The 27,234-nt window shown below is 42.6% G+C and overlaps 1 protein-coding gene and 1 long non-coding RNA gene across 2 annotated transcripts in view; one reads left to right on the plus strand and one right to left on the minus strand.

Moving 5' to 3' along the window:
* ANKH (ANKH inorganic pyrophosphate transport regulator) overlaps positions 1 to 27,234 on the minus strand; it is a 250,501-nt gene that overhangs the window by 12,694 nt on the left and 210,573 nt on the right. The window contains exons 9-11 of the mRNA XM_030209995.1: positions 10,464 to 10,593; positions 6,717 to 6,840; positions 2,142 to 2,241 (exon numbers count right to left, since the gene is read on the minus strand). Of these exons, the coding sequence (XP_030065855.1) occupies positions 2,142 to 2,241; positions 6,717 to 6,840; positions 10,464 to 10,593 (354 nt within the window). The remainder of the gene's footprint in view (positions 1 to 2,141; positions 2,242 to 6,716; positions 6,841 to 10,463; positions 10,594 to 27,234) is intronic.
* Positions 1,552 to 22,460, plus strand: LOC115474512. The gene is made up of 4 exons (XR_003942867.1): positions 1,552 to 1,623; positions 3,200 to 3,206; positions 21,753 to 21,764; positions 22,450 to 22,460. It is a non-coding gene; the product is annotated as an uncharacterized LOC115474512 (long non-coding RNA).

Here is a 27,234-nt window from a genome sequence, read left to right on the forward strand (position 1 = left end):
TCATTGCATTTTATCATGCACAGAATAATAAAAAGCATTTATTTCTCTGGGCCCTGAATTATTCAATCTTGCCATTACCCAGGGACTCCATACCAGACACCATGCATTATTCTTCAGGCCTAGAGCTGAGGCATTGGAAATAAAGCTGATATTGGTCTGGTAAATTTAATGATGCATGCTTCTAGCTGTAAAATTCAGATGTGAGGTCTGTGGGGCATTCGATTGTGTGGCTGTCACTGAAACTGGTGACATGTTTGTTAATAACTATGCCCTCATTTCCAATGTAATTTTGATTCTGACATTTCTAGACTATCCAATTACAAAAATATAGAAGAAAATAAAATTTTACTGCCATATTGGTCTCACAAGGGAACCCCCCCCCCCCCCCCCCCCCCCCCACTGTTGCAGGCTGTGACATATTTTGCTAGAGCACAACGTTTAATGCATGCTGAGATCTGCAACCCTGGGGTGGGGGGCATCATTCCATTTCTCTGCTGCAGGAGTAGATTTTCCATACAATCTACAGATGAGCACGAATGAACATGGGAAGAAGCTGGAGGTTTCAGAGGCTATCTGCTTTTCCCTTCTGAACCAGTCCTCCCACGCTCATTAACTCTGCCATCTGTTGATCACTGTTATTAGTTACATCATAAAAAAATGAATGTTACACACACACACACACACACAAATAAAGATAGATTGTGTTTATGCTTATATTGGTCATTCTACTATTGTTATGCTGTCAACAAAATTTTAAGTTTTATGTCAAGCTGCACATGCTGTACACTGCCTTGGGTTAATTTCTTCATAAAGATGGTTAATAGATCCCAATAAATAACTAAGGGGCCCTTTTACTAAGCTGCAGTACAAAGTGGCCTTAGCATGTCCTTACCTGGGTCAGCCCGTGGGCTAAGGCCATTTATACCACAGGCCATGTATTAATTTTTTTTAGCTGCTGATATTAAAGACTTCCTATAGAAATGATAAGTAGTAGTAGTAGATCCTTTTTGCGCAGTCCTCACTTTCTTGTCCATTGCTTTTGTTGCACGTGAGGGCTTTCCTCCTCCTTTTTGTTTTTCCCATTAGCATGTGAGCAGTTACCGACACCTATTTTGTTGGCGGTAACGGCTCACTTGCTAACCACGCAACGTAGCTAACAAATTAGCACAGATCATGCCCACTCCCTGCCCCCCCAGTGTGTGCAATTCTGGAGATCAAACCTACAGAAAGATATAAACAGGATGACGTTGGTCCAGAGGGTGGCTACAAAACTGGTAAGGGGCTTTTGCCATAAAACGTACAGGGGCAGGCTTATAAATCTCAACATGTATACGCTGGAAGAGAGGCGGGAGACGGGATATGATAGAGACATTTAAATACCTCAGTGGCATTAATGTACAGAAGAACCTTTTTCAAATGAAGGAAAACTCTGGAATGAGAGGACATAGGATGCAGATAAAAGGAAATAGGCTTAGGAGGAATCTAAGGAAATACTCTTTCATGGAAAGGTTGGTGGTAGCGTGGCCTGGCCTGGCCTCCCAGTGGAGGCTGTGGAGACAAGGACTGTGTCAGAATTTAAGAAAGTGTGGGAAAGGCACATGGGATTCCTTAGGAAAAGGCGGAGTTTGGATGAACCTTTTAGCCCTTATCTGCCGTCTTGTTTCTATTTTATTTTTTAGCACATGGTTAGCTCGTGCCTATCCCAAAACTACCACGGTGTGAGTTGCGGAAAGCAAATCTAGCCAGCTGGCCCATGGAAAAGCAGATAGAATCTGGAAATCGAACCCTGGTCCTTCTGCATAGCAGGCTTGCTGAAGAACATTCCTTGCAGATTGTGATGAGGACATTTGCCAATCAGATATCATCATCGCTCTGTGTGTCAGAGTCCCATAATTGTCACAAAGTGCTTTCAATACTGACTGTCAATGGTCAATAGAAGCAGTGCAGTTTTTAGCACGTTCAGGCCTTCATTAATGTTGCCCCCTACTGAGGTATCAGAGACAATAATTAGCCCCTTTATTTAATAGCATATTTACAGATTAACTGTGGTTTGGTTTGATTTCATGAGCTGGAAAGTACTTTCAGATTCAAGTGTTTTCTTAGCTTCTGCTTTATTTGATCACAAAAGATGCATTTCTTACCTGTTTCCGATACACATACAATGCTGCTATTGCAACCATGGTGGATTCTCCTACAAAGCCAGCTAGAAGTGACCCTACTCCGAGGGTGGCCCCATGGACACTGTGAAGGGCAGAAAAAACATGTAAATGAGGGAAAGAAATACAAATACACAGGCAAAGAAATACAAAATGCAGGATTCTAATATACACATGAAAATCAAATCTCTTTAACATTTCATTTTACACGTCCTACGTACCCATTCCAAGCGTGTGGAGTGAAAATGATGCAGGTATCGTACATATCAGTATTAATGAGGGACAGAAAAAAAGGTTCATAGACATTAAATTAAAAAAGTGCTTTGTTGGTACAATTATTATATGGGCTAAAATTCAAAATTGATTCAAGTGGGCAGGATAGGCTCCTCAAAAGCTGTCCAAACTTCATCTGCTTAGCTAGACAGCCCCAGCACTGAATATCGGCTGGAAACTGCTTAACTTTGTTTTTTTGTTCCCCAATCCCCCCAAAAAGCCCTCCCCCCATCGCAGCAGCAAGGGAGAGGAGTGAAGGGGCTTTGCTCCTGTCCCCAACGCCCTCACTGGACCACCAGCGAGGAAAGGTAGGCACAAGGGGGGGTGGGTCCTACCTGGACAACAGGGGATGGGGGAGGGTAAAAAGAGAAAAGAAGGGTTTTTTGTGGGATCGGGGGCAAAAAAAACCCTAAAACACAATTTATGTGGATCTCGGCCATATTCAGCCAGGGCCCTCATAACTCTCTCATACAGGCCCGGCTGGATATCAGCTAGGACACGCATAAGCTCTGGTGGCCAGCCCCAGTGAAATTAGCCCTGGATTTTCAGCACCTCTGCCCACATATGGCTCTGAATATTCGGGGCTAATTTAGCCAGTGACAATCAGCATTTTTAAAAATCCAAGGCAAGCCCAAATTAGATCTGGTTCTGGATTCTGTCACCAGAACACCTTACACTGAAGTGTCATCAGGTCACTGCCAAATGTTAGGTGGGAAATCCACTTAAATCTTGAGAACATAATTTCTGCAGCATGTTGACAATATTTTTAGGTTAAGTGTTGAAAAAAGGCAATGTTGTCCAAAGTGGTGATGTCATGCCATGGGAGAGGATGGAAGGATCTTGAGAGGAGAAGTAACTGTATTGAGGGTGTAGGGGACAACAACTAGTTGCAGCGAGTAGAATTACCTTGAGGAGAACTAACTGCACTGATCTTTAAATCTGCTTTCTTAATATCAGTGCTGCAAGCAGTTTCAATCTGCTGGTTGGCCATGCATAAACAGATTAGTGCAACTAACCCGCAAGCTTTAAAATTGCTCCTGGTGCTAGTATTTGTGAGGAAGTGGCATACCAGCCACGAGGATTTTGCATGCCACCATCTGGTACATTGGCTGGGGATGATGGTCTAGATTGCTGACTCCCACTTTGCATCCCCTACTTTGGAGCCAGACAAATCTTGATATAGGGGTTATGAGGACAACAAACCCCAAATAGGCAAGAAGTGTCCTTTTGGTCATACTCGGTAAAGCTACTTTAACTATTTTCATTGTGATAGGGTGTGAACAAACAGGTGAAAGTCAAACTTTCTACATAAAGTTGGTCAATAACATGTAAAATCATGTATGTATTTTTTTTACATTTTATTTTATGTATGTATGTGTATAATAATGGCATTTTATGCAATAGGCTATAAATTTAAAATCAGGAGTGGCCTAAACAGCTCCCTCTTTGAACTGGGTAACTTGGCAGCTCTGCTGAGAATGTTCTATTTTGGGTCCAAATTGGAAGGTAGATAAGTGTTCAATAAACATGAAACCAGATGAATTTAACTTTTTTTTAGAGGGAGTTTGTGAATGAACTATGACGTGCAACAGGAAGTTAAATTCAGCTTCTTAGCACAGCTGCACTCTGTATACTATTGAGAAAGGAGAAGACACTCTCTTTATCCTGCTGCTAGCTGTATTTTGTGCTTCCACATTTGTCTTTTGACATGGGTCTCTTATTTGATTTTTTACATTGATGCTTTTTTTTATTGTTCTTAGGCTGAGCTGTTTTCATTGTTACTTCTACCAACTATTAGGTGTTTGTGACCTTTGGGACCCTAATAGGTATGTGTTCCTTTTAATGTTTTAACTTTCAAAACTAACTGAGTTTTGTTTAGGTATCATTTGGATTTTAATGTTCAGAGGTCTATGATTTAATTAATGTCTTGTGCATTGTTTTTATCTTGTGCTTTTGAATTTATAAGTGTTTGTGCTTTTTAATATTATTAATATTAATTATATATGTATTCACATTTTTGAATTATATCAATGTATGTCTCTATTGGAAATTGATAATCTTGTCTTTAGTGTGTATGCTAATTTTGAGACAGTATTTTATTTTATGATTTAGTTATTATTCATTTTTAATAAATGTATGTTTTTTATGTTTCACCACACAGTTGATAATCCTTGACGCAGCCTCTATTACTACTAATCATTTCTATAGCACTACCAGACATACACAGTGCTGTACACATTATATGCAGGCAATTTTTTCTGTCCCTAGAGGGCTTGCAATCTTTGTACCTGGGGCAATGTAGGGTTAAGTGACTTGTCCAAGGTCACAAGGAGCTGCAGTGAGAATTGAACCCAAGTTGCCGAGATCAAAGCCTGCTGCTCTAACCATTAGCCGTGCAGCCCACAGTACCTGGCTTGAATGGAGGCATCGGATGGCTTTAACCCGATTCCCTGAGGAAAGAGTTGAAACCCGCGGCATCGGGCGTTACCAGGGGAAGCCTTTTGAACAGATATATCTCATTGCTTGGAAGTACACAGCAAGCAAGTGGAGTGTTCTTTTTAAGAAAACGTTTAAAGATAAGTTCACGTTTTTTTCAATACTGTGCACTATAGTATTTGTTAGCACTTTTTGATTCAGGCAATAGCACCTACACTTATGAATAAGAGTTAGTCCTATGAAAGATGTGCTATGCCACCTGGCAAAACTTATGATATTGCCTTAAAATAGGTGGATATTTCTGAGGGTATTCTTAAAAAATATTAAGTGAGTTATAAATCTATAATATGAGTGTCGTTGTATAAGTATTAAAAAGTTTTCCGCTTTTTACTGCTCCGTACTTAAAGAGTGCGCATGCGCTGGCGTTTTCCAGTAGCAGTGCCATTATTCCGGGACTCCTGTGGGAGGTCAATCCTGTGGAAGCAGCCTGTTTGATTAAAAAAGGTACTGTTTAGCAGCAGTTAAATTCATAAAATAAATGCATGGAAGTAAATTTAGATATAGGATACATCTATGGTTTTGTGTCTGTTTGCCTGTAGTTAAACCCCTGAAGACGCCACCATGTGAAACGCATCGATTGCGTAGGGTTTGACGCTTCAAGGTACTGTTCATCAAGACATACCAATGGAAGTTTTGTTGGAGATTTGGATGATGATATGAGAAAACCATATTGAAATACCAAGGGTGAAGTACAATACTGGGACAGAAGGATTGTATTCAGCAACTTATAAGCACTTTGGGAACATATGAACCAGAAGATTTATGTAATCAGTTTGGAGTAAAAACATTGTATCAGAGGGCATAGTACTCCTCGATTTGGAATGGATTGACACAGAAAAAAGAACTTTAAACACAGCATATTAAGAGCAAGAAGAAGGTTATAGACAAAATAAGTTGTATTGATCGTTCTAATAACAAATGGGACAACAGGATTCTTGGTATTATACGGTCCCCTCAGATCTAGTGAATGAGAGGTGGAGTTGAATGAGAAGTGAGGGTGAAGTAGTAGAGTAATAGTATATGAATGGATGGATGCAAGTAAACCATAAGGAACTAGAAGAGTTAAAAATGTATAGTATTTTGTCGTTGATATATATAAAATGAATGAAAATTTATAAATGAATAGTTACTAGATTGTTACTTTTGCTGATCTGAGGCCTGATTAGGCCTCAACCATCTTTGCTAAACCAATATGGATTCAGCAGCCTGAAGTCTCAATACAACATGAACCAGATTTCTACAAAGGAAAACCACTTCTTGGCACAGCTGGGCTGGGGACTTCCTCCAAGGACATGCTGTTTATGTGCACTAGCCTTCCAGTTATCTCCTGGGAAGGTGCGGAGCTTGGGTGGAATGTGGATGTTGCATGCAAGTATACACATAGATTATAAAATACTACAAATTGCACGCCTAATTGAAACATAAAGCAGATACTTCCACCAGGATGGGGTGTATATGTTTGCGCCTGCAAAGTAGGTAAGTGTTATACCACTTCCATTAGTATTTTATAAAATAATTTGTAAAATATCCTTCAAATAGGCATTTTAAAAGGTGCTTTAACTCGTACCCCTTTAAATGTTTTAACATTAGATGGTGGCCACACTGCTGAATATGGGCTTCTGTGTGTTCTTCTTTCTTACTGTCCTGTTAGTTAAAGATTGGTGTACAGTGCTCTGATACCTTGTTGAAGAGCGACATAAGCAATCAAAAAAACATAGGGTGAAATCCTTTGCTAAGTCATGCCCTATTGCCTTATAACAGTAGGCATGATCCAGGGAGCCAGTTACTTACCCTAAGTATGGCAGCACGATGAGACTACCGATAAGGACAATAATTCTCAGCACAGAACTAGGTGCCAGCACGAAGGTCTTCTTTAGTGTCATCAACCAACCAGTCAAGTGTGCTCGGACTGTGACTGAAAAGAACAAGGGAACCATTAGCACAGCTCAGGTGGAACTTTAAACCAATATGGCAATGTAATTTATGAGGATCTTTATGGTGATGATCTGAACAAAAGTCAATCCCTGCCTCCTTTTGAGCCCCTTGACAACAGTCTGATCCCCCTCCTGGCCCTCCAACAGAGTCTGATTCTCCCTTCCCAGTTCCACCCTAAGACCCAGCAGCCCTCCCCCCGGCCTAGTTAATAGGCTGTGTTCTAGTGCTTGTTGGGTCAGGAGCGAACCCCATGCACTTCTGCCCCTCACAGCTCCTGACTGAAAATGGTTGCCCCAACCTCTAGCAATAATCTCACAGTACTACTGCTAGGGGTTAACCTCTAGCAGTAGTACAATAAGACTACCACTAGAGGTTGTGATAGCCATTTTCAATCAGGAGTAATAAGGGGCAGGAATGAGTGGGGTTCACTCCTACCCCGACAACCACTAGACTACCAGGACTGTTAAGGAAGGCCTAAGTACGAGAATCCTGCTGGGACTTGGAGGGAACTGGGAAGGGGAATCGGACAGTGTTGGGGCAGGGGGGGACGATGTGGACTCTTCTTATATGGGTCTGGCCAATACTCAGCCGGGATCTGCATAAGTGACTTTTGTCGGTCCTAGTTGAACATTGGCAGGGACCCTATAACTCCCTGCAGCCAGCACATGTCTGCTGAGAGCAGGATATTCACTGCCAGTGCCAGTCCATGGTCTGTCACTGAATATCTAGGCCTGTTGACCAGTAAGGTTGCTATTTTAGAAGCATCCCAGTGTGTAATTGGCAGCATTTAAACATCCAAAGAGGACCAGACATTTAAATGCCATTTAAGAACAGGAGGCATTCACACGTGGGGATACTCAGTATATATTGATGGCAAGGGGGCATGAGGAGGGTGGGTAGAGAGAATGGTTTGGGCAGGCCTACAATACAAATATCTATTCGCTATTTCCCAAGTCAGAATCTACATCTGCTTCAAGGCACATTTAAGTGTCTGCTGTAGGGGCAGCTGTAAATCCCTACATTTGGGGTCCCCGACAAGCCCTCTCCCATTCAATTCCCCCGCCCAAACCCTAAAGTAGAAGTCCTCTGTGGCACTGTCCCTGTCCCTCCTCCACACCAACAACCCTCCCAGAGCAACCTCCCATGGCCATGTCCACTTTTGAGATCCACAAGGTAGAATTTACGTGGACTACTTTATAGAATATGCTTAGTGAGTAGTGCGCGTAAATTCTAATTAGTACCAATTAGTGCCGATAATTGCTTGTTAACATCCAATTACTGGCGCTGATTAGCTTCTTAACCAATTGAGTTACACGCACAAATCAGAGTATGCTCAGATTCTAGTCACACTATATAGAATGTGCACAAAATCTATTGCAATGAATAAATAACTCATAAATGTACCTAAATTGGGCAAATACAAAACTAAATACAATAATGAATAACAACAAGGGCAATAAAATCTATTAAAATAAATAACTCATAAACGTACATAAAATATATAAATACATAACTAATCCTAATTACAATAAAAACATAAGTAAAAATAAAAACACTGGAACTATGGAATATAAAATATAAAAATTGCATTCATTAAGATATTTGTATCTGTACACTTTAGGTATATTTATGAGTTATTTATTCATTTCAATAGATTTTATTTGTGCACATTATGTATTATACGTTTTTAAAGTTATATTGTTTTCTGTTGTTTTGCTATTATCCCTACAGAACTGTCTAGACTCCTGAAGTAAGTGCACGTAGCGCCGAAACGCAGAACTGCTTCAAGTCAAAAATACCCCAGTGTTGGAACCGAATTGGTCTAACCCCTTGTTTTGTTTTTGTCTTTGTTGATGCGCCTGGGGGTGCCTACTGCTCTTGGCTGATTCCAAGGTGATCCTGAGAAATAAGCAGCACAACTAAACTACTCCAGCAGAAGCCATCAGTTCTAGGGGGCAGTAAGATGTATATTCAAAGCACTTAGCCTTACAAAGTTCCATAGTAACCATAGTGCTTTGAAAATCAGCACCACAGTGTGCTTATTTATAAACTTCTTGTTGAGGATGCTGATGTCACATTTAACAATATTGCAGTCAGTGCTGCTTCATAAAATACAAGACACAAGCTGAAAAGGGTCCCCCCCCCCCCCCCCCCTTCATTTAATGAGTTGCAATACGATGAGCTGGATGTTAGGTAATTTTCTTGACAACTGAAAGCTTTTTTTATTTGTGAAGTTTTATAATGACTATTTTTTCTGTAGTTTGCAGAATTTAGACTGATTATGACATCCCAGAAATGTCTGGTCTATTTAGCCATAAATCTGCAATGAGTCGAATTGTTTCGGTAATTGGCATAAAAGTATTCATAGCATATCATATTATATCATACCGGCTAGTGTGGGTTCACACCCATTACCAATGGCAGCAGTTTGAGTCTCATGTGAATAGTTAAGCTTGGAATTCATTGCCAGAGGACGTGGTATCAGCGGTTAGTGTATCTGGGTTAAAAAAATGTTTGGACAAGTTCCTGGAGGAAAAGTCCATAGTCTGCTATTGAGATAAACATGGGGAAAGCCACTGTTCGTCTGTGGGGTCAGTAGCATGGCTCTTGCTACTATTTGGAATTCTGTTAGGTACTTGTGACCTGAACTGGCCACTGCTGGAAGCAGGATACTGGGCTATTTGGACCATTGGTCTGACCCAGTATGGCTATTCTTATGTTCTTATGTTTAGTTAAATGGCAAGCTTTGTTAAAAATTCTCTGTGCGACAGATATCTTTAGATTGTAAGCTCCTTTGAGCAGGGACTGTCCTTCTATGTTAAATTGTACAGCGCTGCGTAACCCTAGTAGCGCTTTAGAAATGTCAAGTAGTAGTAGTAGTAGAAGATATGTTTTCAGATTTTAGAGAGCAACACTGGCTAACATAACCTTCAAAAGAGGAAGCACCCCTAACATGCACTAAAAAAAAAAAAGACATACTATCTTATGATGAACTTGTGATTTCTCTTTAAAGTGAGGAAAGACAGTGGACGGGAGATGATGGGGACTCAGTTGTTCTAGTTTTATCTTTGGTAGGAACATAATTACATCTCTTTTTCTAGGACCAATAGCGCTGCCTCAGGGGTCCTTTTACAATGGCGCACTGAAAAATGGCTTGCGGTAGTGTAGGGTTTTGGCGTGCACCGATTTATTTTTCAGCGCGCCTGTAAAAAAGGCCTTTAAAAGTTTTTGCCGAACATGGACGTGTGGCAAAATCAAAATTGGTGTGCGTCCCTTTTGGGTCTGAGACCTTACTGCCAGCCATTGACCTAGCGGTAAAGACTCATGCGGTTAACTAGGCGGTAATGACCTATGTGCATCAAATGCTACTTGGCGCACGCCCGATACGTGCACCTGAAAATAAAAATTATTTCTCAGATGCGCGTATCAACGTGCGCCAAAAATAAAATTACCGCAAGAGCCACGCAGTAGCCAGGTGGTAACTCCATTGTGGCGCTCGTTGAGCGCGTGTAAATGCTTACATGGTTTAGTAAAAGGGCCCCTCAGTTTGGTGAAAACTTAAGCACATGTAGCCTAAAATTCTTTCAGTAGGATGTCATTTACCTGGAATTGGAAAGAAGGAGAAGATGCGCAAGGGGATCACGCACAATTCAGCAAAGGCTAGATCCACGCCAATGATGTCCACAAGAATCTTCTCTGACACGGTAGGGGTCCAAAACATCACAAAGCAGAGCTGGAGAGGGGGGAAATTCAAGAAAAAACAGGTTTACAGGCCAGTCTGTCATCAGGTTAGTGAGAAGGTCCATGTAAAGTTTTTGGCTTCTGGTTTGAACTTCTTATTTTCTTAAGCCATAAAATAAACATATTTGTTTTTAAAAAAGAGGCCTAAGTTTCATTTGTAATGACAATGCTATTATTAGTTAAGTGAGTACTTAACAAATTACTTCACTTTCTAAATCTGAGCTCAAGACAAATTATATTCAGGTAAATGTCAGGCCATTTCCTGTGTAGTTTTGTGGAATTTTCTGCACTAAATGAAGGCAATAAACTGACTTTTGTTTTTGTTGTGTGTGTGTGTTGTGTGTCCTCTGTTGACAGAGTTTGCACTTTTAACAGAGAGCACACTATTTGTAATGAGTGCACCTTATTTCCAAAAGAGAGCATTCTTTCCTGATAGCGCATGCATACACACACCATCAAACATATAAACGGCGAGTGACCGTACTCACTCGCAAATGCGCAGTAGAGACTTCCCTCTCTGCCCCGCCCCTGCTTCAGTACGTGATGATGGGGGCGGGACAGAGAGGGAAGTATCTACTGGCATGCTGCAGACGTCGGAACTGCTCCCCCTGCCCCCCTCCCCCAGAGTCGCCGCCGCCCCTCCATCTAGCCCGAGCACTGTGAACTTACATCACCACGCAGCAGCAGGCACATTAGCAAAGCTGCCGTCGGGCTTCCTTCTCTGCCTTTGTCCCGCCCTCGCCGACGTTACGTCACACGAGGCCGGGACACAGGCAGAGAAGGAAGCCCGCCCCGACGGCAGCTATGCTGATGTGCCTGCTGCTGCGTGGTGATGTAAGTTTACAGTGCTGCTCGGGCCGGGTGGAGGGGCGGCGGCGGTGACTCCGGGGGGGGGGAGGGGCTCGGAAACCCCCCCATTCCAAAAGTAGCCCGTTTTCACAGGCTCAACGGCTAGTTACACAAGGGCAGACAATGTGTGCATACACGCACTATTAGAAAAAAAGTGTGCACCCTTCCAAAAGAGAGCACACTACTAATAATACTGCTCCCGCAGTGAAAAACCCCCCACAAACAAAATGAAAGTTCCTGCAAATGACACGGGAAATGATACCAAACAACCATTTGTGGCTGCACACCCCTAGGTATTTTCTTACTTTGGAGGGCTTAAAATGTAAGACTAGATTTACCAACATTTTTAAAGATTTAATGTACATTAATGCTTTAATTGCTTATTTGAAGGCTTATAGACAATATATATAAGATTTTTAAATAAATAGTACTAGTACCCATCATTTCTATAGTGCTACCTGACATATGCAGCGCTGTACACTTTATATGCAGGTACTTTGTCTGTCCCAAGCGGGCTCACAATCTATGTTTTTGTACCTGGGGCAATGGAGGGTTAAGGGGCCCTTTTACTAAGCTCCGTAGGCACCTACATGTGCCCAATGTGAGCCAGTTTGGAACTACCGCTCGGCTACTGCATGGCCCAGGCGGTAATTTCATTTTGTACGAGCATCCAGTAGGCAGGAAATTTTCCAGTGCGCGGTGCTAACCAGGCAGTAATCAGCATTGTATGCGCGCTGATGATTACCGCCCAGTTAATGTTTGAAACCTTACTGCTAAGTCAATGGGTGGCGGTAAGGTCTCAGGCCCAAAATGGATGCGCACCAATTTTCATTTTGCCACACGTCCATCCCCACCCCCTCCAAAAAAAGGCCTTTCTTGCAGGTGTGCTGAAAAATGAACCTGCGCACGTCCAATACATGCATCTACACCAGCACAGGCCACTTTTCGGCGCACCTTAGTAAAAGGACCCCTAAGTGACTTGCCCAAGGTCACAAGGAGCTGTAGTGGGAATTGAAGCTAGGTTGCAAGGATCAAAGCCTGCTGCACTAACCATTAGGCTACTCTTCCACTAAATGTTTCTTTAAACTAGCCTCATCATTGTCTGTGGAGCTTATTTACCAATAGCTTGATTATTTTTGTAAGTTAACACATATTAAGTAAGTCTAGCCGTAAGCCTGTACCTTAGGCAATGGAGGATCAGTGGCATTTGAGCCCTGGACCCCCAACACTCAATCTGCTGCTCTACCTACTTCCGCTCTATTGCAAGGCCCCTGCCCCAAACTGGAGTTCTAGCAGGTAATCTAACTTTCTTCAGGCCACACAGTAAATGATGGATTAAAGACATGAAACTGGGGGTCTCCTGGTTCTTCACTCTGTCCAGTAACCGTTGTTGCACTGCCAATAATTCTAAGATTGTTTTAGGAATGTATAGCCTGAAAAATCTGACCATGAAAGTTTCAAGCCAGCCTCCCAAAACTGAACAAACTGAACACACAATCTCCCAGGTGCTGGCTTATTGAATGCTGATGAACTGCAGATCAGGTACATCACAGAAGGCCAGTGTGGAGGGACAGACTCTCAGGGCCCAATGATCAAAACTGAGTTTAACACCACAGCAGCACTCTCAACTAACTCCCTCATGATCAAAGCTAATAATATGCAAATGATATGCAAACTATTAGCTTCCATCATGAGAGACCAAAGTGGACAGATGATGCCTGGTGCATGTGTTCAAAAGTTGTGCATCATGTGCATCAGACAGCCACAGGGTCTAGTAGACCCCCAGACCCCCCCACCCCCCCATTGGTAAGGACCCAGGAGTCCAGTGGACCCCCACATGCAAATGCAGAAAACCACCCTGGTGGTCCAGTGGAACCCCTGTCCTCACTTCCCCCCCCCCCAGCTGCTGCTGCGGGTCCAGTGTGTCCCATGACAGGGGGCCCGACCTGAGCCGTCCCCCCGAAAGCCTTCTCTGGTGGGCTAGTGTTGGAGGGGACCCCCCTTCCCTTATATGGAAGTTAAGTCCTGCCCCGTGCATCCCAGGATGCACCGGGCAGGGCAGGATGCCGCCATTTTGAGTTGGCACCTGCAGAGAAGGAAGGAATGCTAGTCCCTCCTCCTCCAACTTTCAAGGTACTGGGGAGGGGGTTGGGTTGGGGGGACCCCTCCACTACTAGCCTACCAGGGAAAACATTCAGAGGGGGGCAGGTCAGGTCAGGCCCTCTTCATGCTTTGGTTGTGTAGTGAGAACCAGTAGTGAAAACTGAATCAGCAGTCAGCAGAGGGCCCTGAGTGTCAGTGAGCACTCACACACCCCAGTACTCTGCAGGGCTTTCTAGTCTACAAAGGAGGAGGAGGCACACTGACAACTCATGTAGACAGCTGCTACGGAGCACAAATCACAGAGGGAGGGGAAGCAGCCTTGGTCTGTGACCCATCCAGTGATGATGTGACCCACAGTTTGGAACCCACTGCCTTACTGGCTGATTTTACTATTAAGGCACACAGGCTGCAGACATCAAGTCAAGATACACACACTCTGGCAGCTGCTTATAAAGTTCTTCATTTAATTTACATTGTTCTGCATTCACAGTAACCCTTCTGTGTCATGACGGGATATAATTGCTCCAGCAGGAGTAGAAGCTCATAAGATTTGACAAGATGCTGCTGGAAATCACAAGCAAACACAAATGTGACACAAAACCCAGTAACTGTGACAAGAGTGTAACTGAATCAACATGTGATTGTACACCAGCCAAGAATAACTAAGAGAACCTCAGAATATAATAATCTTACTATTGCAGATTCTGTAACTATTGTAAAAGATTTTCTTAATGACAGAGCTGCCAAATTACTGAGTTCCATGAGATATCCACAATGAACGTGCATGAGCTAGATATGCATGCACTGCCTCCATTATATGCCTATAGATCTCAACCATATTCATTGCGGGTAGCTTGAAAATCAGACAGGTTTGGGGTTCCCCGAGGACTGAGTTGAGAAACCCTAAGTTATATTTAGAGGACATCCGCTACCTAGATGGTACCAGTACAGGAAGAACATATATGTCATGTCACAAGGCATTTCCTGCATGCATAAACAAGGAATTTTAGCTATGAGATTGTGTAGATATGATCTAGAATTCAATGATCATCAACAAAAAGGTGACCCAAAAAAAGGCCAATTATTAAAGCAGGGGTTCTCAAGTCAGTCCTCGGGACACACCTAGCCAGTCAGGATTTCAGTTCATCCATAATGAATATGGATGATACATTTGCATACATTACTTTCCTTGTATGCAAATCTGTTTCATACATACATACGAGCACTGGCTTGAAAATGCCTAATATAAGTGAATTTGATCAACAGACCCAGTCATTGCCTCATCACTCCCAGGACTGGGATTGCAAAATGCTCTAAAACATGTTGGGGTGCTAATGTGACATTAAGTTTAGTAAAAGCAAAGCCGCATGGTGCGGAATACTGTTTGTTGCATCATCGACCTTATGGGGTACAGCTCCCACAACATAAATTGGCAATTCATTTGTTCACAGCAGCACGCCTAGCTTTGGCAGCAGTCTGGAGGGGTCTGGCAATCCCGACTTGCTCACTATAACTACGTAAAATGGATTATCTTTGCTTAATATCTGAGTTAACAGCGATTAAGAGAGGACACCTTCCCAAATTAAGATCTGGAATTGCTATTGAACAAGGACCCACAGACTTGAGGATAGATTACAACCCTGTTTATTTGGACTATATCCCTGGAGTCATATACGCAGATTCTGAATGCTTTCATTTTAGGAAAGAGACCCTATTGGGGAACTATGGAATGGGGGGGGCAGGGGAGGTTGGGGATTTGTTTTCTATGGATATTGCTCTTTAGATTCTATTGGATGTATTAGGTATACCTTTTAATAAAGTCTTTTGAAAATGAAGACAAAAAACCCCCAAAACCAAAGCCATATGGTTCCAGCTGCTAAAATTCCTTTAAATTTTATATGAACGTGCTAGAGGAAACCTAAATGGAATGATCCATCAAACTGAAGAAAGTATTTGATGCTCCTTTGTCTAGACAAGGTTACAAGGCCATTTCTATACATTTGAAGGCTGCATCCATCCACTTTCAGACACACCCTAACCAGGCCAGTCATCCTGCCCAGATCACCCCAAGAAAAAACTGAAGATTCATCCACATGGAGGGGCATAATGGAAAGGGACACCCAAGTTTTGTTGAGTACGTCCTCGCAAAACGTCCCGATGGAGGGGTGGGGAAACTCGTATTATCAAAACAAGATGGACGTCCATCTTTCATTTCAATAATACAGTCGGGGATGCCAAAATCGCAAAATTTAGGTCATCCTTAGAGATGGTTGTCCCTAGACTTGGTCGTTTCTGATTTTCAGCGATAATAGAAACCAAGGACGCCCATCTCAGAAATGACCAAATGCAAACCCTTTGGTCGTGGGAGGAGCCAGCATTTGTAGTGAACTGGTCCCCCTTACATGCCAGCACACCAACCGGGCACCCTAGGGGGCACTGCAGTGGACTTCATAAAATGCTCCCAGGAACATAGCTCCCTTACCTTGTCTGCTGAGTCCACCAACCCCCCCCTAAAACCCACTACCCACAACTGAACACCACTACCATAGCCCTTATGGGTGAAGGGGGCACCTAGATGTGGGTACAGTGGGTTTCTGGTGGGTTTTGGAGGGTTCGCTGTTTCCTCCACAAACATAACAGGTAGGGGGGGATGGGCCTGGGTCTACCTGCCTGAAGTGCACTGCACTCACTAAAACCTTTTCAGGTACCTGCATACTGCTGTGATGGACCTGAGTATGACATCTGAGGCTGGCATGACTGGCATGACATATTCTGAAAAATGTTTTTTTGAGGGTGGGAGGGGGTTAGTGACCACTGGGGGAGTAAGGGGAGGTCATCCCCGATTCTCTCCGGTGGCCACCTTTTTGTGCTTTGGTCGTAATAAAAACAGGACCAGGTAAAGTCGTCCAAGTGCTCATCAGGGACACCCTTTTTTTTCCATTATGGGTCGAGGGTGTCCATGTGCTAGGCAAGCCCAAGTCCCGCCTTTGCTATGCCTCCGATATGCCCCCTTGAACTTTGGCCATCCCTGTGATGGAAAGCAGTTGGGGACGTCCAAAATCGGCTTTTGATTATACTGATTTGGACGACCCTGGGAGAAGGACGCCCATCTTCCAATTGGTGTCGAAAGATGGGCATCCTTCTCTTTCGAAAATGAGCCTGACAGTGACACAAACCCCACTTGATAAAACTGAATGGGAATGGTCTTCATGGGAGGATAGCTGTATCTTGATGACCCACAAGACTTCTGGAATCCTCAGACAGGACAGTCATGAATTGATCTTTTCAGTCACAATCCCGACAAATTGTTTTTTCTGTAAACAAAAAAAAGGGTACACTATGCCTTCCAAGGTAAGAACTCCAATCTGTCAGGATGGTTAGGGAGGTATCATGGTGGTGGGCTGCTTTGCTGCACCAGGACCTCAAGGACTTGCCATCATTGATGGAACCACCAATTATATTTTATACCAGAAAATTCTAGAGGAGAATGTCAGACTGTGAGCTGAAGAACTGCCCTAAACATTCGAGTAAATCTGCTACAAAAGAACTGAAGAGGACAAGTTTTTTTGCTTCTTAGCCTGGCCAAATCAAAATCCCAACCAAAATCTGACTGAAATGTTGTGGCAAGACCTAAAGCAAAATGTTAATGCAAGGATGCCCTGAAATGTCAAAGAGCAGAAACAGTTCTGTATAGAAAAATGGGCATTCAGACTAGGATCTAATCATTGTTTTGAGTACAAATTGTATTAAAAGCCATCCTAGGAGGTTCACACATTTTTTTCTCCAGACCAAACAGGGCTCATTAAGGACAGGACATAAGTGATTGACACATGTAGGATTTTTATTTATTAGGATTTATTTACTGCCTTTTTGAAAGAATTCACTCAAGGTGTTGAACAGTAAGAATAAATCAAACATAAGCAATAGACAATTACAGCAGTAAAAATATTCAAATAACAATACAAGGTATGGCGTGGAGGGGCACTTTCGAAAGAAATGTCTAAGTTGGAATTTGGGTGTCTTTGTAAAACGTCCAAACTCGGAGGCGGGGAGAAGGTCATTTTCGAAAAAGATGGATGTCCATCTTTTGTGTTCGAAAATACCATGGACATCCTTGGATTTGGACGTTTTGCGATTTGGAAGTCTTTAATTTTCGGCCATTTTCGAACCAAAAGACGTCGAAGTCCAAAACGTCCAAAGTCAAGTCATTTGGATGTGGGAGGAGTCAGCATTTGTAGTAGACTGGTCCCCCTGACATGCCAGGATAGCAATCGGGCACCCTAGGGGGCACAGCAATGGACTTCATAAAATGCTCCCAGGTACACAACTCCCTTATCTGCTGAGCCCCCCAAAACCCACTACCCCCAACTGTACATCACTTCTATAGCCCTTACAGGTGAAGGGGGGCACTTATATGTGGGTACAGAGGGTTTCTGGTGGATTTTGGAGGGCTCTTTGTTTCCTCCACAAGTGTAACAGGTAGGGGAGGTATGGGCCTGGGTCTACCTGTCTGAAGTGCACTGCACCTACTACTAAACTACTCCAGGGATCTGCACGCAATGTAATGGACCTGAGTATGATATCTGAGGCTGGCAAGCAATCGTTTTAATCATGTTTTTTGAGGGTGGAAGAAGAACGTCCAAGTGCCGATTTGTGTCGCTTTTTGGACGGCCATCTCTTTCAAAACTGAGACTGATAGTGTACTAACAATGTCAACACAATATGTAATAGAATACTTTAATTCACAGCGTAGGATATAAGCAAAGATGGAACATATAGATAGGTAAGAGAGTAAGAAGAGTTAGACAATAAGGTGACTAATTTAAAGAAAGTTGCACATGAGGTCAGAGAGATGATTAAATGTCAGGCTAGGTCAGGAGTGGATAAACATCCTGCTGCAGTATGTGTCACTCCTTGTATGTGTGTGTTTTATTCTATCAGGTAAGCAAGATAAAATGACCGGGGTTGTGTTCACAATGAAGGCTATTGAGGCATTCAGTAGGTTGACGTGGCCATCTGTTTTTTTTGTGGTGCTGAATAGGTTTGGACTTCCTAGTGATTCTGTGGATTTGGTCAGGGCTTTTATAAACAAACCCCAAGTCTAGGATCTTAATAAAAATGATACACTGACTTTTGCATTTCCTGTTTTCAATGGCACGAGGTACGGATGCCCTTTTTCACCCCTTCTTCATGCTCTTGCTTTTCAGTTATTGGTACGGGCACTGCGAGAGGTGTCACAGGTCACTCGGTTCAAAGTAGAGGGTGTGCCACATATCATTACATGCAGATGATATATGGCTGTTCCTGAACTAATTACACCTGGCTGTTGTGGAAGTAAACTCCCAGAGGCAATTATTTGGTCTGTCTAAATCACCTTTATTAGTTACAAAGCAGATCTTCCTGAAAGGTTTCACATCCTATAGAGTCCACTTCATCCATATGCATGATAGACAGTCCTCCTTACTTATGGGATAGCCATATACCCCCTAATTTAATAGCAGGGCACCTAAAGATAGTCACCATCTGCTGGATTCTATATAGCGTGCCTAGAGATCCATGCTGAAATCCAGTCATATTCTATAACAATGAGTGAGATGTAATTGGCTTAACAAGCAAATCAGCATTGATAACAGCACTTAAGCAATAATGAGCATTAGCTGGCAGTAATTAGAATTTACGCAAACAACTTGCTACACGTATTCTGTAATGAACTGTGCCTAAATTCTAATGAACGCAGTTCAAAAGGAGCATGGGTATGGGCAGGGAAATGTGTGTTCTATAGGCGTTCCCAAATTTACACATGTTGTTATAGAATGTGGACCAATGAGCGTAAATCTATGTGCAGGGATTTACGCCACATTTTCATTGGTGTAAACGGAGGCACGTAGTTTTAGGCGCAGGGATATCTAAATACTGTGACTAAATCTAGGCACCGCTTATAGAATACGCTTAGCTGGAAATGTTTACTGCGCAGATTTTTTAGGCGTCTTATATAGAATCTGGCCCCATATGTTATAGAATACTATCACATATACCCCCTAATTCTATAAAAGTCGCCAAAAATTGCAGTGTTAATTTGGGTGCAACCCCAATTTGCGTGTGCAATTTAAATGAACAAGCCAATTAGTGCCAATAATTGGTTTTGTAACAAACAATTATTGGCACGAATTAGATTTAATTGGCATTTACATGCCTAAAATTTACGCACGATCTGAAAAAGAGGGCTTGGGAATGGGAGGGTCATGGGCATAACGGGGGCATCCTCAAAATTAATGTGCATAGTTATAGAATAATGGGATGTAGGCGTCTACATTCCAGTTGGTGCAAGTGGCCATGCCTAAAGTTAGGAATGACTCCCGAGTGTAAGTGCTATTCTATAAACTGTGCCTAACTTTAGACATGGTTTATAGAATAGCACTTTTTCAGCACCAATTTTTTAGTCGCCATATACAGAATCACCCGCCCCCATGGAGTCAGATTCTATATATGCAACCTAAAAAAATCTGCGTGAAACAAATTTCCGCATAAGCATATTCTATTAGAAGCACTTAAGATTTAGGCTTGGTAAATAGAATAGAATAAGCGAAATTCCAGCACCAAAAACTACATGCCTCCATTTACACCAACGAAAACCTGGAATAAATAGATTTACGTGCACTGGGCCATATTCCATAACTACGCCAGCAAATTTTGGAACGCCCATTTCTCCACTATTAACTATGCTCCTTTTGAAATGTGCGCACAATTCATTACAGAATACGCTTAGCGAGTTGTACATGCAAATTCTAATTTTTGCCAATTAGTGCTCATTATTGCTTAAGTGCTGTTAAAAACGCTGATTAGCTTGTTAAGCCAATTAAGTTACATGCGTAGTTACAGAATACATTTGGATTTCTGCGCGGATCTCTAGACATGCTATATAAAATCCGGTAGATAAGGGGCAGTTCTACAACCTAGGTGTCCACATTTATGTGTACATTATGAATGTAAATGTTTACAATAACGGCACATATGTGACTGTCTCTGGAAAAAGGTGACTAAAGTAGAAGATCCAAAATGTTGAGAATGGCTAATTGTTCATGTTATAGGTCCATAATCAGTCTGCAAAAGTTACATGTTTGAACTTCTGTAACCTTTTTACTTTTTCACATAAAAGGATGAGGTTTGGACTGTTGTATTACAACTTGTTTATTCTAACAGAATTCATTAAAACCTCATTTTGTGGTTTCTGGTGACTTTAGTCACTTTTCCCCAGAGAAGGTCACATATGTGCATAAATGCACAAATTCAGCCTAAGTGATATTCTGCAAATACCCACTTTACTTACAAAGGGCTCCTTTTACTAATGTGTGATTACCACAGCTTAAAAGGGATTACCGTGGGGTGTGTTGGGGTGATAAATATACAGACTTATAACTTAGAACAGTCTACATTCACTCCAATTCCTATTTATTATATTAATGCAAAATCTGTTGTTAATAAGGTTTTAATTATTTGTGATTTTTTAGAGCAAAACTAATCAGGTTTATTGATCATCACTGAAACCTGGTTATCAATGATTGAATAACCAAGACTTGGGGACTTATGTCCACCTGGATATAAGGTTGTCCATCTCCCAAGGAGAAAGTTGGATTCCTGGAGTGCCCCTCAATTAGAGATTTTGGCTTGTGAAGTAACTGATGATTCTTTTCAAGGATAACACACAATGTTTTTGTTCTGTTTTTTTTATTGTCCCCTTGGGAAAAGGAATTTCGCTAGGGAATCTTTTATGGATTTTCTTTTTTAAAATGCGTCAGGTTATGAGAATACTTTATTAATGGGAGATATTAATCTTCATTTAGAAGATAAAGCAGATCCAGTAGTTAAGGAATTTACTGACTTATTAGATTCATTAGGTTATATGCTGCCAGAATTAGGCTGTTCTCATGAAAAGTGTCGTCATCTTGATGTAGTAGCTTTTTCAAGAACCAAAGATTAATTTACATCTACTATTGCATGTGATAAGGTTCTGTGGTCTGATTATTATATCTTTGAGTTAATTCTGAATTGGAAAGATTTAAACATTGTGTTGTTAGAAAATCTAAACAAAAAATTATAAGGAGAGATAGGGTTGATGCTTTAGAATTTTGGGAAAAGATAGATGAAGTACAACGGTATGATTCTGATTGTAATATGAATTGGATTGATGACTGGGATCAGATTAGTAAGAATGTATTAGATGAAATAGCACCAGTAACTTTAAAATATAAACCAATTAGGCAATCTGATAAATGATTCACCAGAGAACTTTTAGACTTGAAAAAGGAATGCAGGAAGTTGGAAAGGCAGTGGAAGAAATATCCCACAGCAGAGAATACGACCTGTTGGAGATCTTAAATATCTGTTTATAAACAATCTTTAAATAATACAAAGAGAGATTATTTCTCTAAAGGGTCTTTTTACTAAGCTGCGGTAAAAGGGAGGGGCCTGTGCTAGCATCAGTTCGTGTTCTTGATATGAGCTGAGGCCTCCTTTTACCACAGTGGGTAAAAGGCTGTCTTTTTTTCTCGACAAGAAATGTCAGTGCGGAAAGTGAGGGTGTGAATGACATGAGTAAGGACCTAGCGAAAACTGGAGGAATGGACCGATATTTGGCAACTAAGGTTTAATCCCAAAAAATGCAGGGTCATGCACTTGGGTCACAAGAATCCGAGGGAACGGTACAGTATAAGGGATGAAGTGCTTCAGTGTACGAAGGAAAAGCGGGACTTGGTGGTGATTGTGTCTGATGACCTTAAAGCTTCTAAACAGGTAGAAAAAGCAACGGTCAAGCCAGAAGGATGCTAGGGTGCATAAAGAGAGGCATGACCAGCAGGAAAAAGGAGGTGATAGTGCCGTTGTATAAGTCTCTAGTGAGGGCCCATTTGGAGTACTGCGTGCAGTTCTGGAGACCACATCTACGGAAAGATATAAACAGGATGGAGTCGGTCCAGAGGGTGGCTACGAAATTAGTAAGTGGTCTTGAATGCAAAAATTATAGAGACAGGCTTATGGACCCTAACATGTATACGCTGGGAGACAGAAGACATGATAGAGACGTTTAAATACCTCAAGGGCATTTAGAGAGCCTTTTTCAACTGGAGGACAGCTCTGGAATGAGGGGGCATATGCCAAAGTTAAGAGGGAATAGGCTTAGGAGTAATCTAAGGAAGTACTATTTCACAGTAAGGGTGGTGGGATGCGGGAAAGACCTGCCTAAGGTCCCGCTAAGGCCACTTCTACCACAGCTCTGTAAAAGGACCCCACAGTATGTATTTACAAGGGGGCATACACAGGGACACAGTATGGGCAGGACATAGGCGGGGTTCTCACTACGTAGGTAACTTACAGAATACTGTAATTTACACGCATCCCTTTGGCACTTAACATGCCTGCACTTTTTTCAGTTCTAGCGCATAAGGACGATCACTTTTGTGCAGTAACTGGGTTAGGATCAAGTGTCTAATAGACATATCTGGAGCTGTCTGCATTTTCACTTTACTCTACACATAATAATATTGCGGGAGAATAATCAAAGTGGAATAGGACTCCATTTGAAATATTAAGAACTATATAGATTGTATGAAACGAAGAGACTGGGAAATCATATAGGAATTTGGAACATTGTATTTTTAATTTTATAAGTGATACCAAAATGTGTGTATTGATTTCTCATTTATACATATAGATGCTCTCTTTCATGTTTGAGTCAACATACTATGATGTGGTTTCTGTAATTATTATGCAACTAGTAAAAAAGGCCCGTTTCTAACAGAAAGGAAATGGGCGCTAGCAAGGTTCCAGGGACCCCTCCCTCCTCCTCATCACCCCCTCCACTCCCCTCCTCCCCCCTCCTGATTGGGGGGTGCTGATTTTTTTTTTTACAGGTGGTGCATTCTCCCCTCCCTCTCCCCCATCCCCCTCCAGCTCCCTCCGAGTTCCAGGCCCCCCTCCCTTCCTCCCAGGTCCAGGCCCCTTCCCTCCCTTCGAGTTCCAGGCCCCCTTCCCTCCCCTCTCTCTCTCTCTCCTTTCCCTCCCCCTCCAGGGTCCCCCCTCCCTCCCTTCGGCTTTGCAGAAGGAGCAGTGAGGTACGTTCTCCCCCCACCCCCATGTCCAGCTTTCACAAATTGCTGTTTCCTCTGGACATGGAGGGGTTGGAATGCACAGCTCTGCTGCAATTTTGCAATAGGTTTACATTTGCAGAGCTTCTTGTAAAATATGGGAATTCATATGTCCTGAATCCCCCTCCACATATCCTTTCTAAAATGCTGATCCATATGTATATGCTTGAATGTATTTTATTATTATGTTTTTACAGTTTCACACCCAGGGGAATAGACAGACCTGTCATTCTGGGTAGGCCCAGAGTTAAGATGGTGGGCCTTTCAAAAACTTCCCCCATCCCCCATCATGCATCTCTCTCCCTCTCCTCTGCCCCCGCATCTGGCATTTGCCCCCTCGCCCGTGGCCCAGCAACTCCCCCCCCTCTCTGAACCCTGTCTCCTCACTTGACCTCAGCATATCCGCTACCTGCACCGGCCCCACAGGTTTTCTCTGTCACGTCCTGCCAGAGGAAACAGGAAGTGATGCCAGCAAGGGCGGGATGTTGCAGAGGGAAGCTTGCTGGACTGCCGCTGGCAAAAGTGCTGAAGTAAAGCAGAGAGGGGGTGTTGCCTGGCTGTGGGTGGGGGGCAAATGCCAAATCCGGGAATGGAGGAGGGAGAGAGAGAGAGAGAGAGAGAGGGGAGTGAGGCAGCCACCACTGAATTGTTTTGGGGGCCAGACAGAATGGGCCTGAACCAATGAGTGTGCCTGTGTCCACCCATATCTAAATCACTGCTCACACCCATGATGCAGATTTTACTATACATGGCCATAATGGGTGGTTTTTATATTTGATCAATAAAAGCATTTTGAGGACTAATCTCTTTGAACTAGCATTTCTTGCTCAGTTACCCAGACTTTATCACTACTGATGCAGACACTCAGAGAATATGGAATGCCCTCATGTTACCAAGTAAATATCAATAAATTATAAATATTCCCTATAAGGACTCAATTTAGACCACCACATTGCCTTAGTAGGCTTAAGATATCTGAAACAAGGTTTACCTACCCAGGTGTATGATTATCTTGGGACCTACACATTCTGTTCAAGGGAACTACACTCTGGTATTAACTAGAACCCAAAAGCATCAATGGACTAGATAGATCTGTGCATCACTTGGGTGGGGTGAATACATCTGCTCAAAATTGGCATCCTTCCCGAGCTACTGTATTTCTTTTAACATAATCCGTGCAAAAACTCTCTCTCTATGTTTAAATCTCTTAATAGTATATATATTTTTTGGCATAACAGGGGGCCCCACATTAGTATAAATACACTTTGCAGGCCTAAATGTCACAGAAGTATGGAAATTACAGACATTAAGGCACATTACTAGCAGCTAGAAAATCTGCTTCATGTGTGAGCCAGTTCCTGCACGTTTATAGCCAGAATAAGCTCAATCAGAAGGATAAAGTTGTCGTTGCTTACAACCTTGCCTGATAATTTCCTTTCGGCCTGCAGAACTCTCATATAGAATCCTGTTATGGCTTGACTGTCCAGATTTGGGAAACAGTGAATAGTGTCTTGAATGTTTTGTCCCAGTACCCTCACCATCCAAGATATCATATGCTACTTTTTTTTGTTGTGATGTGGCAATGAAGGACAAAATGGCCTCCTATTGAAAAATGAGTACTTAAAAATTAGATATGCTCTGAGAAAAATTGGGACAGAGGATGGTCCCTGAGAAGCCTGAATCTCCTCAACAAATATCTATGACCCAAGTACAAGCATCTCAGTGATATTATTGATTCTGAACAAAGACAAGACAAAATCCAAAAATGAATGAAAAAATGAAATGACAAACTTCAAACAGCATTGGAGCAGTAGCCTACTGGTGAGAGCAGCAGGCTGAAAAGTGGGGAAGCCAAGGTTCAAATCCTGTTTCTCCCACTTTACCCTCCACTGCCTCAGGTCAGTGGTACAGCCACAGGGGTATGGGGGGGGGGGCTCTCCTTTGGGCTCAGGCCCCCTCTAGAACTTCAGCATCTGTTCAATGGCTGGCGGGGATACCAAAGTCCTATGAGCCAAAGAGATCCGCTGCCTGAGCCGCCCTCCTCTCCCTTGTGCTGCTTCAGGAGCAAAGAAGTTGGCGGCATACATCTAACACAATGAGGCGGGGTTGGCTTGGGCAGTGATCTCTTTGGCTGGCAAAGCTTTGGCATCCTGCCAGCAAACGTAAGATTTTTATTGTCGGGGGGGGGGGAGGGGGGGGGAGGAGAACAAATACATGCTTCCCCCCCCAGCTCACCCCTGGGCCCCTGCCTCAGGTACAATTTGTCTTTGACATGGTCAACCATGAAATACTAATACATATACTAGAATACTTCGGAGTAGGAGGCACAGTTCTCAAATGGTTCAAAGGATTCTTGACCACAAGATCATACCAAGTAACAACGAATGCGGACAGATCACCACCATGGAAACCTGAATGTGGAGCCCCCAGGGATCCCCTCTCTCACCAACATTGTTTAACCTAATGATGATACCTCTAGCCAAACTATTAGCCAATCAAAACCTCAACCCCTACATTTATGCAGATGACGTCACAATCTACATCCCATTCAAACAAGATCTAATTGAAATCGCCAACGAGATCAACTAAAGCCTCCAAATAATGCACACCTGGGCAGATGCATTCCAATTAAAACTTAACGCAGAAAAAACACAATGTCTTGTACTCACCTCACAACATAACACAAAAAACTTTAATGCCATAATCACACCATACTGTTCTCTTCCGGTCTCACAAAACTTGAAAATTCTTGGATTCACCATTGACCGAAACCTCACTCTTGATACCCACGTGAAAAACACGACGAAAAAGATGTTCTACACCATGTGGAAACTTAAAAGAGTAAAACCTTTCTTCCCGAGATACATCTTCCGTACCCTGGTACAGTCAATGGTAATAAGCCATCTGGACTACTGCAATGCACTATACGCCAGGTGCAAAGAACAGACAATCAAAAAACTCCAAACTGCCCAGAATACAGCCGCCAGACTCATATTTGGAAAAACCAAATATGAAAGCGCAAAACCCCTAAGTGAGAAACTTCACTGGCTTCCATTCAAGGAACGCATTGCGTTCAAGATCTGCACGATTGTACAAATCATTCATGCAGACGCCCCAATCTACATGCTAAACCTCGAAGACTTATTTCCCAGAAATGCCACAAGTTCATCCCGTAAATTTCTCAACCTGCACTACCCCAGCTGCAAAGGACTTAAATAGAAGATGATGCACGCCATTACCTTCTCTTACAAGAGCACGCAGATATGGAATGCATTACCTACAGACCTGAAAGCAATCAGAGAAACATCTATCTTCCGAAAATCTCCGAAAACATTCTTCTTCAACAAGCCTACAATGAGAACCTATAACCTCACTAAGTCCACTCAACTATGAACGCACACTTTCCATAATTACCCTAAAAACTCCCTTCCTTCCTCCCTCACCCCTTCCTTAATCGCTACACATTACTAATTGTATCCGATATCCTGTTAATGCAATGTTATCAAATCTATGTAAGCTACATTGAGCCTGCAAATAGGTGG

The sequence above is a fragment of the Microcaecilia unicolor genome, chromosome 1 (assembly GCF_901765095.1).
Source record: "Microcaecilia unicolor chromosome 1, aMicUni1.1, whole genome shotgun sequence".
NCBI classification, from domain to species: Eukaryota; Metazoa; Chordata; class Amphibia; order Gymnophiona; family Siphonopidae; genus Microcaecilia; species Microcaecilia unicolor.